The sequence below is a fragment of the Rhipicephalus sanguineus genome, chromosome 6, assembly GCF_013339695.2.
Source record: "Rhipicephalus sanguineus isolate Rsan-2018 chromosome 6, BIME_Rsan_1.4, whole genome shotgun sequence".
In the NCBI taxonomy this organism is placed as follows: domain Eukaryota; kingdom Metazoa; phylum Arthropoda; class Arachnida; order Ixodida; family Ixodidae; genus Rhipicephalus; species Rhipicephalus sanguineus.
Genome location: NC_051181.1, coordinates 131,648,535 through 131,666,801, shown reverse-complemented (window position 1 = coordinate 131,666,801; position 18,267 = coordinate 131,648,535). Strand labels below are relative to the sequence as shown.

At 47.0% G+C, this 18,267-nt stretch overlaps 1 protein-coding gene across 1 annotated transcript; it reads left to right on the top strand.

Annotated features, from left to right (window-relative positions):
* Positions 1–1,949: 1,949 nt before the first annotated feature.
* Positions 1,950–11,660, top strand: LOC119396433 (major facilitator superfamily domain-containing protein 6-A). Its single transcript, XM_037663650.2, has 4 exons — positions 1,950–2,000; positions 5,330–5,509; positions 7,553–8,830; positions 11,340–11,660. The coding sequence occupies exons 2-4, from the start codon at positions 5,446–5,448 to the stop codon at positions 11,528–11,530; spliced, it is 1,533 nt and encodes a 510-aa protein (XP_037519578.1). The 5' UTR covers positions 1,950–2,000; positions 5,330–5,445; the 3' UTR covers positions 11,531–11,660.
* The last annotated feature ends 6,607 nt before the right edge of the window (positions 11,661–18,267 follow it).

Here is an 18,267-nt window from a genome sequence, read left to right as displayed (position 1 = left end):
CACTGAATTTCAAATGATGGTGGCAAAATCTAGGCATTTGAGGGTCATCTCAATTTCCACGCTGCCCACACGTCGAACAGGTAGGTGGATTCGTTATTTTCCTACTAAACGATGCAAAAAAGTGCTGGTTGCGCCAGTATTTCTTTTCTTTTTTTTACCTTGAAGAAGAAACTTAGTACAAGCCTTAGGCCAAACAGGTCTGAACTGCAGCAATATGAAAAAAAGCTTGCCTCTTTAGACGCATGGAGTGCGGTAGCGCCACAGTCTGCCCATTTACCTCGAATTCCCCAGTATTAAATTTGACGTCATACAGTAGAGAAGGCACGTTCATCACCCAGAGCAATTCAAAGCTTACTATCCTAACCAACACTTTTCTTGCTCTATATATTGCAGAATTCATAATTTACTAATTTCAATATTACATTAAATGTATATCGACGTTTTAACAAAATCTCATACTTGCTGCAATGATCTCACGTGATATCAAAATCTCTAATTATCCCCATTTGATTAACTTTTCCTTGACCCGCAAGGAAATGAAATGTGGCAGCAGGAACATATGTTCCTGTCTCCGTAGTTCTTACGCAGTTTTACATCGAAGGTGCGCGGCTATAAGCGCCCGAAGACGTTGTATGCGGATTCGCGCAATTGTCTGCGATAACTAAATTAATCATTGACCTTATATTTTAGAAGGAAGGAAATTAGGGCCGCCTAAGGAGAGATGCGCAGGCAAATTTGAAATTGTTATGCATGTGTAAGGGGCTAAATTTCCTAAACATTCTTGTTGAAGATGCGTAGATGCGTCACACAAAACGCTTACATGGTTTCTCCGCTGCCTTTACTATAAGATTAAGAAAAGGTGCAACCGCTTTATTTGAGGAGGAACAAAGGACCATATATGATAAGGGTAATACGTGTACCGAAAGACAGACGTGCGTAGGCCAATTATGTGCTTTGAGAATATTTACCGAGTTATCGTCTACTTTCTTCTCTCTAGTTTCGCGAGCTGTCCGGTGCGGGCGGTTAGTTTCTCCAATATCATTCTTAAAGCAAGGGAACCGCCACGTTGCTTATATTTCACTCAAATCTAGGGCACTCTTGATGCGTTGTTCAAGGCATGTCCTGCATTCTCCGATGGCGGGTTACTTTGAAAAGAAAGGGGCTAGTAGTGCTTAAATCATAACATAATACTCATTCACACTCAACCATGGCATGTTGTGGATAATCTATGATAAAAGTTCAAACAGTGTAAATCAATCAAGGCCTTTGCAGAACATCACTCATTCAAGCGTTCCACATCATCGGAAAGCGTTATCTTTTATATTGTCGCTGTCGAACATCTCATTTTGTCACCACACTGGACTCCATTGGGCATTCATAATAATAATAATCATAATAATTGTCGGGGTTTTACGTCCCGAAACCACGATGTGATTATGAGGGACGCCGTATTCAAGGGCTCCAGAAATTTCGACCTTCTGGTGTTCTTTGACGTGCACGTAAATCGAAGTACACGGGCCGCTAGCATTTCGGCTCCGTTGAAGTGCAGCCGCCACGGCCGGGATTCGATCCCGCGACCTTCGGGTCAGCAGTCGAGCACCATAACCGCCAGACCACCGCGGCGGGTGTACCACACTGGATTCGATAGCGCGTATAAGCAACCAAAAGGCGAGTAAGTCTACATGATACGGGTGATCCAGCTTATCGCACGTGCGGTGAGGGGGGGTCCCACGACGAGGGAGCTGCGGCGTCTTCCTCGTCACGCCGCCAGCTGCGACTCCTTCCGAAAAGCCGTCATCTATATATCGCACTCATTCTGACGATTAGCGAGGACTACAAATAAGCGAGCCGTTTCTGAGACCGAGGCTGCCCTGATAAGAATGGTGGCCTCGTAAAGCAATTAGCAGCTGCAGATCTCCCTGCTCGACTCGACCTCTGACTCCATACGCCGTCTAATCGCGACCGTCGCGGCGTCCTCAGCGAAGTGGCAATCCGAACGGGTAAGCAGCACTCTTCACTAATTGGATAATGTGTTTCCAAGTGCCGCCATTGCGCGAGAATCGAACCAATGCGCGTCAGCAAACTTGCGATTCACAATCGATAGCCTTCGCGATATAAGGGTAGGTGAGGAGCTCGTTTCTTTGTTAGGCAGAAGCTAACGAAGACATCATACGATGAAGCCAAAGAAAGCATGGGGGACATTATTTGCTTGATAAAACAGCGCTCATAAATATAACACGGAAAACTAATCCTAGTGTGTTTACCTACAATAGACACGGCTCCCCCATTCAATCAGTAACACATTATAAGCATTTAGGGATTACTCTGTCTAGTGACATGACGTGACGGGCACACAGTTCGTCAATTTGGACTTCAGCTTTTCGTAAACTGTGCTTTTTTTAAAAAGGAAGCCTGCAAAGGCAACTGTGAATGTTAAACTTCAAGCGTATAATGCTATTATCATACCTAAATTTGAGTATGCATCCGTTGTATGGGATCCGTACACTAAAAAAGATATACATAGCTTAGAACGGCCGCGAAAGAAAGCCATCACATTTATATTTAATAAATACAAAAGGCTAGATTCACCAACTCAAGTCATGAAAGCTCATAGCATACCCGCATTGGCTCTTCGCAGAAGAATCAGTCGACTCAAGTTCTTGCGCGATATTTTGAACGGAAAACTTAGTATTTCTGCACCTTCATATTTAAAACACAATACAGGGAGAACGACGCGCAACACTCACAAACGCACCATACAAAACATTTCTGTCAAAACATGGGCATTCAAACAGGGCTTTTTTCCCCCGGACTGTTAAAGGTTGGAACAGTCTACGTGAGTTCGTTTGCGAGGCATTTTGATGAAGCCCTCGAACAACATTAGTCGTGTTGAATATTGAATCACTGAAACTGTTATATTACTTGTCTTGCGAGTGTTGTCGTAAACTATTGACCCTGATTTTCATTCCTTTGTTAAAAATCGTTCGAGCGAAACTGACGTATTGCATGTGGTGCCGGTATCGTTATAAATTATTTCTGTGCTGTTCTCCTTTCTTTGTGATTCCGCTCCTGCCTGGGCCATGCTGGCCTGCAGTATTGTGAAATAAATATATAAAATAAAAGTGATGACCTCACTTAACTTGCGTATTAATTGCAAAGTAACCTTTTTTTTTTGATTGCTATATGCGGTAGAAGCAGAGGCTGTATTGCCGTTTGCTAACTATTGAAGTTTGAACAGTGGATCACTGAATAAAATACACAATGCTGTCTCTTCGATACTGTGAGATGCATGTGCGCCAAACGTTGTCAGGCTATGCATGGGAGACGAGCGGGTAAGGGAAAGAGTAAAACTTTACTCCTAAGCGCGTTTTGGAACGAGTGGAAATACAGCTGCATCCGGTTGTTGTCTAACCGGTTAACGCGCATTATGTAAATCACCAGCAGCGGCCAAGGTGGGGGACTATAGCAGCTGTGGTGGAGAAACACTGACGCCTCGTTGTAGTAGAAAAAAAAAAGATTGGACGTTTGAACGAGTTAAAATATTCATGGATGAAGATACAATCCGTATATACGAATCGCGTCATACATGATACATCAATTTGCCTTGTCTGTGCTCTCTGTTGCTTTGAGATAACATCGTTAGACATGCGAGTGACGGATTCGTACGGCTCCGTCCTCTGGAGTGGCTGTTTATGATGCGAGGGTAACGATATCTCGTGGAATGCTTTGCATTATGCGCAATGTTGAAGCCACAGGTGTTTCGCGACCCGTCGTAAGTGTTATAACTTCGTGCTGCTCCGGTCATGCGACTCGTTCATTTATCGAGCCTGCAACTAGCAAAAGCAGCGTTTCTACGAACACGAATCCTAGGATCGTTCGCACTAGCATGTCCGAAAAGACAGCCACTTGTACACGTGTATATTAGGCACGAGACGTGCAACTAATTTTCCGGCTCATGCTGACAGTTATTTAAGCAGCCTAGCTCTTCCGCCCAGTGATCCGGCAGCCATTGCAGTTTAGCGATGCGCGTACCATATCCCGAGCCGAATTGAATCGTTTGTGACCCGTGCAATGTTTCGAAACACGGTTACTCACAGAACACTTCTTTCCGTTGCCTTCTTTCGTTAGAGAGGCAGCAGTCAAACACAAAGCTTTTACAGTTTCCTCGTATGAGTATTAACCGGGGGAAATGTTTGCGCACAGCGTTGCTCTGTTTTCTTATCTAAGTGGCCGTCCTCGTGGCAAACACAGTTTGTCATTTTTACTGCAACAGCAATTATATGGACACTCGAGACACTTTTATTGCGACAGGAATTATATGGACACTCTCGGCGGATTTTTGCCGTCGCCGTCATGTCCCGGATATGTATAAGTATTTATAAATAAAAGCAACAAATAAAAATAATTCAGAAGAAAAGCATTCCGAAGCGCTCGACTGGGGTTTCGAACCTGCTAACCCTCGCTCCGCAGCGCGCCTCCTTGGACATTTACACCATGCCTTTTTTTTATTATTACTGGTTTCTTAACACGGCACAAGCATCAACAGCAGACACTTAATACAATAACAGACACAACTGCAGCAATGTCAAGACAGTCGACACACCTATGAGTAGTTACATTCCTAAAACTCCTTTAGGTAAGCCAGGGGCTCAACCCTGCAAAGCCAGTCAGGAACAAAGTCTTGTTGTTTGAGTACATCAACGTATACTGACCAATGCTTTCGCGAAAAAGCACGCGTGCAGGTCTCCTGTCAGGGTCACAGTGGAAACCGGCCATTCTAGCCCGTCATAGACAATGGAGGCCAAGAAGCATTATTAGATCGAAAGGCAATCCATCCACATTTTCTATTGGTAAAAATCTTATTCCAAGTGAGTGCAAGGGAAGTTCTTTTTTGAGCGTTCTCTGTAAAACGTCCAAGAAGTAAACTTCTTCCCAACAATGCAAAAATAGATGATTTATTGTCTCTGGCTTTCTGCAGATAAAACAATCGAAACCCCACGGCATATAAACACCTCGATCTTCTCAAAAAGTCCGAACCGGCAAGGTGTCTGAATGTAACTTAAAGAAAAAGGTTTTTGCGCTTGGCTGATTTGCATTTTCATAACATGACAGCATGAAAACCGCTTCGCTCCCTGGAGTGGCCGTATTCCCTTATGCCAGCGTTTTGTAGAGTTACGCCACATGGGATCCTAAAGGAGTTGGCTGCTAGCCTTGCTTCGTATAACATACCATAATGTTGCTATCGCATTCATTACGTCACTCTTACAAAGGAACTGTGACTTTTGTTAAACATACCTTATTATTCAATTCGTTTATGTCTCCCTTCTAGGAATTAGGCCTTCTCAGGAAGTTACTATCCTTCACAATCCAGCCAACTTACTGGACAGCGACTATACGTGCGTTGGTCAGTCGCATGCACTGCAGCTCGCGAGAAAAGTGAGCACCATGTTTCCGTCCATCGACCGAAGTCTGCTGCCCATAAAAGCACACTACTTCCTGTACGTTGCAGGTAAGGAAACCATGTGGTGCAAGCTGCTGGTACAAAGATTGCCTTTGCAAGTATATTTACTGTCATGATATTAAAAATTGTGCTTCTTTCTTTTTGGAGCTATCTTTACTTTCTAATAGCATTTGTTTGAATTAGTAACGCATGAGATTTCTCTCTTGCCATTTCTTTCTCGCGCTGAGATATATATATATATATATATATATATATATATATATATATATATATATATATATATATATATATATATATATATATATATATATATATATATATATATATATATATATATATATATATATATATATATATATATATAAGCGTTCTATTGGAGTATTACACATAGTTTAAACGGGATGCAAACATAGCGAGACAGGTGAAACAATGAATTTAAGCAAGTCTGCATATACGCTGCCTGAAATCGATCCATTCGTAACGGATGACCTTGATTATTGAACAGACATGTGCCTCATGCGTTGTTTCTGGAATTGATGACGTCCCTGGGCAAAAACTGTCATTACCTTAGAGCAGAATTACCCAGTAATTGTTTCATTCGATACTTAAATATCTTAATCCCTTTTGTATTTTAAAGGAACGCATTCGGCAACTTCGAATTCGTTGCTTAGCCAGTCTCGCTATGTTTACATCTCTTTTAAACGATGTGTGGTGCTCTGATATTGCGCTTCTCTTGTTTTGATTACTGTAATTGTCATCGGGCCTCAGATATCTCAAAGCGCTTGTTTATCAATTCAGTTTTTCAATTCTGAGCTGTATTACATGCGTACCCATATAATTTGTTAATTTGCAAACTTTTCATTTCCTGTACGTTTAGATACGAGAAAATATAAAATGTTTGACATTCAGTTCGATGACCTGCGGCCTTTTTTCTCGGATATTCGTGCTCTATTCAATTAGGAAATTTCACTATTCGAACACATACTGATTTATTACTTTCCAGTTATTTTCTACAGCGAAGCTGTATACCTCTACCCCCCCCCCCCCCCCAATTGGTTTCGTCTCCATGGGCAGAAAAAGGGGTGGGCAAAAACCACGTGGCCTACGTGGCATAAACACAAAACGCCAGGCCCCCAAACCACTAACAGACGCTCGCGTTCGCGTACAGCTCTGGCAGCAGATGCGCGCGCTCCTTGCGTTTTCACCTCGGACGCCCAGGAAGGACATTCGGAGGGGTGGACAGATGAGCCGACGAACGCGTTCGCTGTAGACTCGTGCACAACTGCAACGCCGCAACTAAATTTCGACCTCTCGGTGGTTTAAAGGCCCTTTAACAATCGAAGGCAAGCTGCATATGTTTCTTTGCAATCAGGCATACAGCATAGAGCTCAGTATTCGTTTCAATAAGGAAAACCACAAAACAAGCATCAAAACCGCATGCTGGATGATAAGGTGCCTGTGAACAATGGGAACACCCTCCCACGCGTTCCCGGTAAAGATTAGGTTGCAGCTGCTTCGCACTTCACACGAGGGCTTCGAAAGACGTCAAACGGCCCTTCCTTCTCCCCGCGTATGTTTCCCGCTTTCATATATAAAAGGGAGACCCGTCTAGCAACTCATTCAGTTTATTCTAAGACTGCCATGGGTAGACCACGAAAATTAAAGACACCAGAAGAACAGCATGAATACAATGCACGACGAAAGGAACAAATTCGTCTTGCTGAAAATGGTCGCGGAACCAATTACGGTCTATCACAGCGACCATAAAGCGATTATCGCTACCATTACTCTAATGCAGTAATAAAACATACCTCCCCCCCCCCCCCCCCCCCCCCCCATCAGCATGTGTGGTGTTTGATGCAGCTTCGCTGAACATTACGTTCGCGGGGTGGGATAGCGGCCAATTGTTTTTTTTTTTTTCATTTACAGCTATTAAATTCAGTAAAAGCATTCACACGTCTCCTTTTTGCCATCAATAGAATGAGCTGTATTCTTATCCGGAAAACTTTTCATGTTAAGGTACGGCAGAATAGTTCACATCGAACCTTGCACGTTGGTTTTGTCTGTTTGTCTTTCGTGTGCATTGCGCAGCTCAAGCCTGCGTTCTTCCGTACCTGGCAGCGGTCGGTCGAAGCAATGGCATACCCGAATCGAACATCGCCTACATATTCGCCCTCATTCCCTTTGGCGCCATCTTCGTGAAGGTCGTCTGCGGCTACATCGCCGACAAGACGCAGAACGTCACTGCCATACTTCTCGTTCTCGTGTTGTCCCTGCTCGTGTCGAACGGCATGGTGTTCTTCGGCAAAAGTGTGCAGGACCCAGTGCCTCCACCGCTAGCGCGTCTCAGCTGCCCGCTGACTAATGTGTCCCTGGACAACCCGTTCGTCAACTGCACAGAACTGGCGCCTCCATGCAACCTCGAATCGTGCGCCCACAACGCGTCCACGGAGGCCGACGTTGTCCTTTACGGCAACGTCTCGGCGGCGAGCTCGGACGCTGTGTGCTCATTGCTGCAACCGAACGACACGACCTTACATCGTGCCTTTCCCTTCGAAGTGTGCCACTTGAGCTGCTCGTGTTTTGAGGCCAGCTACAACGCGGTCAACTACGGCATCTACGTCGTGTTCGTCGCCGTCTCCTTCATGACCGGTGCAACAGTGTTCGTGCTCTCTGACGCTGCCGCCTGCGAAAAGCTCGGTGACAGGGCCAATTGCTTCGGCAAGCAGAGGATCTGGGGGACCATAAGCTGGGGCATCCTAAGCCCCATAGCGGGAGTCGCGATAGACGCTGCAAACACTGCCACCAACGGCCACGCCAAGTACACCCCGGGATTCTACATCTTCGCCGCGCTTATCGTAATGGACATGATCGTGCTGCACTGGACGCCGCGTCTCAGGATGGGCGCCCGGTCGTCGAGTTTCTTCAAGGACCTCAAGACTGTCTTCGGTGGTTGCGAGTTCATAGTCTTCACCGTCTGGACGTGCTTCACCGGAGTGTTCTTCGGCGTGCAAGCCGCGTACAGTACCTGGTTCCTGGAGGACATCGGCGCGCCCAAGCTGGTGATCGGCCTCGGCTTCGCCATCATGACGCTGCTGGCCGAACTACCACTCCTCTTCGTGGCCGACAAGATTCTAGTTCGGATAGGCTACTTCTCGTCTTACTGCTTGTCGTTCGCCTCGTCCGCCATAAAGCTTATCGCTTATTCGTTCCTGAAGAACCCGTGGCACGCGCTCTTCATCGACGTCATCGGCGGTGCCGCATTCCCATTGGCTTTCGCATCGATGACCGTCTTCGCCAGGGAGAACGCTCTCCAGGGCACATCGGCTTCAGTGCTGTGCGCGCTCAACGCCTGCTTCGAAGGAGTCGGTTGGTATCTTTCTGTCTATCGAATTAACTTTGCCGCAACTAAACGATGCTAGCCCTATGAGTGCCTCAGAGAATAGATAACACTGTAAGGGAAACGTGGATTACGGGAGGCTCTGGGACGCCAAACGACCCTCTTTTACAACAAAGAGACACATATTTGCTCCCTGAAAGACTATTCTGTAAGAGCCCGCTAAGTGGCCCGTCCATTTCGACGCACGCTAATTGGACAGAGTTCGAGAGCTGGCGGATCGGTGCCAATCGTAAGCACTGATAAAGAGCCCTATCCAATCAGCGCACGCTGGAATCGACAGTCCGCATAGTGGACTCTATATAGACTACCACCCCTGCTGTTGCCACAAATGTTTTTGTCACTACGCTGCGTTGAAGCGTTCTCTTCTTGTGTGTTGTGTTGCCATGATAACCGTGCATCCGGCTTAGTGACGGGCGTTCATTTGCTCAACCCAAGCTTTTACTACTCCAGAACCACGATCCCCGCCTCCACGTTCCTGTGATAGGTAACGCAGAAGCACATACGAGTACGTCCCGAGAATACATCCTACGTAGTATATGTAACCACGGGTGGTCGAAACTAGTACGCGCAATAGCGTCGTATATCAGCAACCCGAAGTTTTCACGAAGCCACCGTTTCGTTCGCTTGGCTATTACATTCTTATTTCAGTGTCTACTTAGCGAATTTCACGAGCGCAGGCCTGTATATGCAAGCGTCCATCAGGTACCGCACATGTCTGCGCGTGCGTTGTTTATGCCTGTAGGTCTGGCTTCTCCGCAATAAGACTCTTTGTGAGGAGAAGCTTTCTTTACGTGACGTTCTTCGTTCCACAGGTAGTTGCCAGTATACGTCGGCGACGTATAGGCACGCATGTAAACGTTGTCATGCCGCGTGTAAACGTACGCATTGATAGATAACAACGAGGATGAGCTGGAAGCGCGCGTGCTGGAGTACAAGTCTGCAGCTCTATTTTTTCAGGGAACTCACGCGAGAGCCCGAAAAGGATCTCGCGATGCCTCTTTTAATTTCAGGTCCCATGCTGAACTATGACGGTGACCTATAAGTGGTCAGAAACAGTGCGGTGGTGTGACAAATTGCGTATAACGCAATCGCATTGATCGAAAATCATGTTGCAATTTGTTTCAGAGTACTCGTATGCATATCAGAGGTGAGTGAAAGGATATCGAACGCATTGGGAGGCAATGCTGCGACAGTGCAGACGAGTTATGCAGTTGTCTCCGGTCAATTCAATTAAATGCTAAGCTGCCTTTTTTAAATTATCGTGCCTTTTTATTATTATCGTGATGCATACATCACGACAGTTAATATTTCTAAGACATAACCTGTATATATCTTAAATATAAATAAGCTGTACATCTTGGTGACACGTTATGCAAGCTAACCTGCATAGATGAGGACTTAGGTTCCCGTTTACAACGAACAGGCTTTCGCCCGTACACAAAGCCATGCCTTTTCACTCTCTTGTGAGCGCTTACGAAAGCATACCGATGCTACCGCATAAGAGCACGGCCGCTGGCTGGACGCAGTGCCACTGCAAAAATCATTCAGCTATTACTTTCCAATACTAAAGAAGGCGGAACGTATCTTATTAGCAGCTTTTTCAGGTTGAGTCGTGATTCAACACGTACACATGCATTAGGTTTTCTTTAGTTATGTACCTCAAGCTTGGTGCAACTGCCACCACGACAAGAATCAGACACTTGCCAGCAACAAAATATATAACAATTGCATTGCAACTGACATGCATAGCATCGTAATGCACATTGGACATCGGGGTCCAATTAAACGCATACCTTCTCAAAGAAGGGATCAAACAGCGCAAACACGGGACGAAGAAGAGAAAACACGAGGACAGGCGTTGACTGCCAACTGGTTGTTTATTAAAAGAAACCAACTACATATATACATACGAAAAATAAAAATGAAACAAGCATGAACAAAGAATGGGTGACATTTTGGTAAGTGACGCCATGCTCGTTTCAGTTTTATTTTTCGTTTGTATTGGTACTTGGTTTCTTTCAATAAATAATCAGTTGGCAGTCCGCGCCCGTCCTCGTGTTTTTCGTACCGCGTTTGCGCTGTTAAACCCTTATTTGAGACATGTATCAACTCGCCCGCCTTTCGGCGCTTGTTCAGTACGCGTGGCTTCTATGTTCATTTCAAGCCACCGCAGTGGTTTAGTGGTTATGGTGCTCGACCGCTGACCCGAAGGTCGCGGGTTCGAATTACGGCAGCAAAGGCAGCAGTTAGATGGAGGCGAAATGCTAGAGGCCCGTGTGCTTAGATTTAGGTGCACATTAGAGAACCCCAGGCGGCTGAAACTTCCGGAGCCCTCCACTACGGCGTCCCTCGTAGTCATATCGTGGTTTCGGGATGTCAAACCCCCAACAAGTATTATCACTGTATACGTCCATTTTGTTCGAACCTGACGTAAAATGACCAATCGTTTTTTGTTTTTTGTTTTTTTCTTACTCGTAGGTGTCGTCGCTGGGAACTTCATTGGTGGAATATGTTTCGAAAAATTCGGTGGCAAGCTGACCTACCAGTACCTCGGCGTCGCGTCGACCATCTGCGTAGTCGGCTGTGCAATCTCGGGCATGGTCGTGAGGAAGCTGCGTCCGAGAGACTCACTCCGGAAATCTCCCTTCTACGAATCAACCGGTGCCTAGTTTCTCCATTCCTAAGTGCGATAAAACGCATTGACAAACATATCGTTGACGTGGCGTCGTCCGACATCCACCTATAGCCTTGAATGATGGTGGCATATGCGGCATATACAGACACTTCGCCTACGTTAACGACATGTATACAGTGGGAAACGTTGCGCATATATACAGTCGTTGAACACAGAAGAAACGATGTTAGACAGAAAGAGCGCAAACTACATGTGGTAATCGTTGCGCATAATTTACGCTCTTTCTGTCCACATAGGTTTTTTTTTTTTTTTCCTGTGTCGTCCGACTGTATATATGCACAACCATTCCCACCGTAGACATGCGCCAACTCACCCAGCAAGAAGTTCTTCCAGGATAACGACATGGTTGTCACACGGTGTGATATGCACGCCGTGCGTGACACGACGCCAGAAATACGTTGAAAATACGCTTCATGTGGTTTCGTTTATATGCGTAATCGAGTCAGTGTATGGAACAAAAAAAAAAGAAAAGAATGTACCGCATAATCCACTGCTTCGTGAGTACAGCCACGTGCTCGTACTGAAAAAAAAAAAAAAAACTTTTAATGAACACGCACAGCACAGGGCGCGCTGTCAAGCGCTAATCAAGTATCAAGTGCAGCACAGGACAGGTGCTGCGTGTGTTCTTACCGTATTAGCGTTCTGCAGTTTAACATTATGAACCAACTATGCCCAGCGACGAATTCTTTTGCAATGAACATTTTCCTCGTGTTCACCCAAGAATGCAGGACTGTTTGCTCTCTTGTGTTTGTTACGTCATTTATTCGTTTGTTTGTCGTTTATTCTGTCTGTAATTTGAAATGACAAGCCTCGCCGTAACCGCTCCGGCAGCTGTACTCCGTATATGAGTGATCGAGAGAAGATGTAGCGTAATTAAATATATAGCAGCAGAATAATTGGTGACATTTTAATGCTAATAATTAGTAGAGTGAGTGATCGTGTCAAGTGAGACCTAAAGTCCCTAGATTTTTCCCTGTTCTTTCTTAAGTACCGACAACCATTGAAGCGCCGTCGACGAATCTCATTGGCTAACGCTCGTTTTCGGTAGCCATGTTCTTCCTAACGCTTTTCCAGCACCTGGTGAAAACGCGATCCCCCATTCACTAATGACAGGGGTTTGACGGGAGGAGAAAGGCACGTCGCGTTAGCATATTGTCCGCTGAAAGATGCGTGCCAATGTACTTAGACGCGCATGGCTTTGTAAATCTTCCAAGTTAGGAAGAAAATGGCGTCGGACGCCAGCTGCGCGTGAGAGAGGGCCGGGAAAGGAGGCAGTTGTCGCTACTTAAGACCAACAAAAGCCACAGGAACAGTAATAGGCCGCGCTGTAAATTTACAGCGCGGCCTATTCCTGTCCCTGTGGCTTCTGTTGGTCTCACTTGATACGATCACTCGCCGTACTAATTATCAGCATTAATCGTGCCTAAGAAATGACCACCGTAAGTAAATGTACACTTGTATTCGCTACACTTGGCCTGAGCATGTATTATGATTAATTAAGAAGCTTCAATTTGCTGACTGCAAAGACCACAACGCCTCTACACACGTAAGTAAATAAACTGTTGCTGTGTTATTGTAGCGTGCGGTTCCTGTTAATAATGCGGTCATTAATGATTCAAGAATTTAACGGCTTCAACAACACTTCATTCTCGCCGTTCGGTGCTCTGACGCGGCCTGTCTGATGCGGCCTGTTACCTGGTCAGGACGGCCGACAGAACAAACAGCATAAATATGTGCGCACTGCTAGTCTCGCGCTAACAGTTCCACACACGTAACTAAACAATAAGCGAACTTAACCACAAGACAAGAAACGAAAATCATACATACGTGACAGACGCCCGCAGGAAAAAAAAAAACATAAAATTGAGTGCGACAGCCATGCGGGACTTAACTGTGCAGCTAAACGCACAGGTAAGTTTATAGGCGAGCGCGCACTAGGGGGAGTGTAAGGAAGGGGGGGGGGGGCGCTGTGGTGCACTTTGGCCCCCTAATGGAGTACGCTGCGCAAGCCTATGAGTATGTTACTTAATTAACACCTGCTTCTAATTGCAATAGGGGAACCCTGTATGTCGGAGTACGTTGTGTAGCCACATAAAGCGTACCGAAAACCCCTAACTTGCCGTAGTAACGCCCGTCGAATTCTTCAAACTGCGGGTGCATCAAAGACTCGCGCCCGAAAGCAGCGGCAGCGAGCCGAGACGAATTACGCCACCGTGGTGCTCTGCCTTATGTCTGGCGAAGTGCTATGCGGGAGGCTGCGATTAGTATCAATTGTTTATATAGCTGGCCTGCCTGGTTCACTATAAGCCACCGCTTGGCCTAAATTTAGATTACGCCACCGTCCGGTCGTGCGCGCTTGCATCTTTCACGAGTCGCCGTTTCCTGCCTCCGGGGCTCCTGGTCCGCGGCAGCAAACCGTTTACATATTCAGAGAGCACAGATATTGCATTTTTTTGTCTGGCACACATTAGAAGCGTGAAGTATGAGCGCGTATTCTCGCGCAGCTACCGAATGGTGTTACGTTATTTATTTATCCGCAGTATTTGACCTACAGGGATTCTATTGCTGGCTACCCGGAAGTGGCATAAGCATCGGCCGTGACACTTTTAAAGTGAAGCCTTTGTTTGTGAACCCCTGCCAGATAATCTGGTTTTCGTAAAAGTGAAAGGTGCTGCACTCCTGCCGAATAGCCTAAGTTTTAAAATGAAATTCGGCTTATTGGCGGCACGAGTACCGAGAGTGAAACTCTTTGCTGTTTTCAGACCATCCTGTCAAACGCCGGCGTGGTTGTCTGAAAATCGTCATAAAAATAAAAAAATATTTATAAAAGGGATGGAATGGGTTAAGCTAACGGTTGTATCGTGTATGATAGAATGGACATTAAGGTATGTCAAAAAATTATAAAATTAAGAAATACAATATGATTAGTGGAAATTAGTATAAAAAGGTAATTAGTATAAACGCTTCGCCAAACTAGCGGCGAAATTGACGGCTGTGGTTCAAGTGAAGAGTTATATTTTAATGCAAAACGCCTTACAGACCTCATCAAACGAGAAACGTGACAGATGAGATATCGGTGTCAACGTCAACACGAACAATGCACAAAATCACGTCATCAGAGATTACTGCTTGATGACGTCACATATCGCCAAAATTTGTGACGTCACATGAGACGACGTTATCACAAGAAATCAACGCATGGTCAAAGGTGTGCTGATCCCGAAAGTAGAGCAATACGAGGTGATGTGCAGAAAGCTTGCAATGCTTCCGATCCTGGAGGCAGTGCAAAACCACGTCAGGTGGTTTTGCACTACCTTGCATTTCACAGGGGTTGGAGGACAAGGATCAGTGCATCGACCGAGAGGAAAAAGAAGATGGCTTGCAGATATAATCACAAGTTTACCAGTACAATTAGTGCAAGTGCCACTCTCAGACCCGTAAGTCTTGCATTAGGGTCTGTTTACTTTTGTTTAATTATGGCTGTGTAGGCAGGGTGGCTGATTCAGGAATCGAACCCCGGCCCTCAAACTCAGCAACACCATGCTCGTGCCAGTGCGCGCATACTTCTTCACATAGAAGGCATGCGTTTAGTGGCCATTAATCTCTGTAAGTGTAATATCTCGGCGAGAAACAAACGTCGGAATGTTTTAGAACAGAGCAATACGAAAATATGGTACATTGATTTTATTATTGCAGCTGAGCTTGTTAAATATGACAGTTTTCATTTTTTAACCCGGAGCTGTTTAAGTGTGAGTTCCAGCCGTGGCTGGCGAGCGCTCATAACTCGACGCAGCTGTGCAAAGCGAGCAATATTATCTCGTGTTTTACGTGCCAAAAACACGATACGTTTACGAGGCACGCTGTAGTGGAGGGCTCCGGAAATTTCGATCATCTGGTGTTCTTCAACGTGCACTGACATCGCACAGTACACGGGCCTCTACCATATCGCCTCCACTGAAACGCGACTGCCGCGGACGGGAGCGAACCCGCGACCTTCGGGTCAGCAGCCGAGTGCCGTAACCGCTGATCCACCGCTGCGGAATGTGCAAAGCGAGAAAGGGGTGGGAAAGGGAAGTGAGTGTGAGGAGAAGTGACGTGATGGTGAGGAGGATAGATAGGAGGAGTGGGAGAGGGTAAAGCATAGCATAGTCATGTGTACTATATCGCATAGCAAGGAGGTAAGAAAGGGAAGTGAGGGCGAGGAGGAGGGGAGATAGTATAGCATAGTCTTGTACGGTACAACAATGGTTGGAAAATGAAGTGAGGGTGAGGAGGGGAGATGGTAAAGCATAGCATATGCATGTATTGAGAAGGGGAAGTAGGGGCGAGGAGGAGTGATGTTAAGGGTGATGGAGAGGGAAAGGGAAGGCCACCAGCTCAGCTGTCTCCTCAGTCTTCGCGCGACTAGTGCGTAGCTGCCCCATTTTTTTTTCTTTTGTACGTGCAGCAACGTGGTTAGCTCCAAAGATTAAAGTCACAGGGCTAAGGAAAACCGCCCCCTTCCTTGCCTTAGTAATACTGAACAGTTGCATACACCCTCGTACATACATACATACATACATACATACATACATACATACATACATACATACATACATACATACATACATACATACATACATACATAGTGGCCTATGCAGGTATATATGGCCCCCTCCACCCACCGCCCCGCGACCGCCGGGAGAGCAAAAGATCCCAAAAAATGTTTACAATAAAACGCGAGAGCGTTTTGAGCAGGTTAACGTCCTTGCGTTACGCTAAGCATAGGCGTGCGCAGGGTTCCCCATCAGGGGAGCGAAGGTTCATCGCAGAGCCCCCACCCCCCTGCTAAGTCAATGTATGAGGCAGATTTTGCGCCCCCCCCCCCCCCACTCTTAGGTGACTAGGGGGGTCAATGTATGGGGCAGATTTCACGGGGGGATTGCGGATCACGTGACCACGTCGTCACGGATTGGTGAGTAGGCGCGACCCCCCCCCCCCAAGACTCCTCGGAGGAGACGGGGACCTTTTCTGCCTTTTCCCCGACAGGACAAACGATCCCCCGGCGGTGGGGGATATGGCGGAATTTCGGGCTCTTGTTTGGCCACATTGTTGCACTTGCTCCTGCAGAGAACGGCAGTGGGTGTCCAGTCTGCAGCTGCATGGTCGTCTGCAGCTCGTCGTCAGCAGCTCGTCAAACGGGTGGTACAAGCCACCAGAGTAGTCTAGTAACCAGGGGCGTAGCCAAGGGGGGGGTTGGGGGGGTTCAAACCCCCCCCCGAAATTTTTAAATTTTGCTTGCGCATATATACACGCACACATACAAACGCACGCACAAACATACATAATGTATGGTTGAACACCCCCCCCCCCAAAAAAATTTCTGGCTACGCCCCTGCTAGTAACACTGGTCTCCCCCTCCGTACGCCTCGTCCGGGTGAGTGGGGAACATTTGTGCATAGAGTTTCCTAAAATAGTATTGTAGGAAACTCTATGCATTTGTGGAGACATCTCCTCGCGAGCTGACGTCACTAGGCTCCGCCTTTCTCACCGTAGGATTTGTCCCCCGTCTATAGGAGGGGGGTGTGACCCTCCCCCCCACCCCCCGTGCGCGCGCCTATGACGATGAGGCGCCGAATCTGAAGCTACCTGTTAAAGGTGAGGGGCCCTTCAAAATAAAAGTGAAGATTCAAGCGCGGCAAGTAGATCGGTCGGTAAAGATCGCATGTGTAGTAGCGGTAGTGGTCTGAAGAGGGGAGAGACGTTGGAAGCTGGGCTAGTTGGTGATTGATCATCATGCCGTATAGGTAAGTAGCGCACTTTGACGAAGACAAAAGGGACAGTAAAGACACGGCACTTTCTTGTCCCTTTTGTCTACGCATAAGTGCGCTTCTTCATCTGTTCGGTATGATGAGAGCAACCCATAAGGGAGCATGGCTCAGCGTCGTTCGTGGAGGCCCGGGAAAGGGGACCGAAAGAAGAGTGCGGAAATGAGAGGCCACCTTTTAGAAGCACCCACAACACTAACGCCTGGCCGGGGTACCCGTCTCCATAGGCGTGCGCAGGGTTCCCCATCAGGGGGGGGGGGGGGCAAAGGTTCATCGCAGCGCCCCCCGCCCTACTAAGTCAATGTATGGGGCAGATTTTGCGCCCCCGCCTCTTAGGTGACTAGAAGGGTCAATGTACGGGGCAGATTTTGCGCCCCCCCCCCTCTTAGGTGATTAGGGGGGGGGCGGCCCCCTGCCCCCCCTGTGCGCACGCCCATGCCTGTCTCCCCATCAGACAAAACTGGTGGGCGCGCGGCGGCATTGGGAATCGAACCCGGTACCTCCCACCACTGCGGTCGATCGCGTCTGCACGGCGCAAAAACAGTTGACAGCCGCCTTGGCTGCCTGCTCTCTTCCCCTCTCGAGGAATTCGCGCTTGGTGGCAGAGAATGCATTCGTCACAGGTGCATGATTACGTAACAGGCGTCCCTGGGAACGTCGCTCTCCTTGGCCGTGAATTCGGTCTTTCATCCAATGAGGAGCCCGCATTGCAGCGCCGCGAAGCAAAACAAAATAAGAAAGAAAGGAGACGGTGCTCGTTACGCAATCATGACGCGCTTCCTCGCCACCAAAGCAAAGGAAGAGAGTGTACGCAGTGGCAGTGAAGCTCGCCTCACGGAAGCGTGATGGCAGCACCTGTCTAATTTCTTTTAACTTCGCTAGTAATGAACCATTTTTAGAGAAT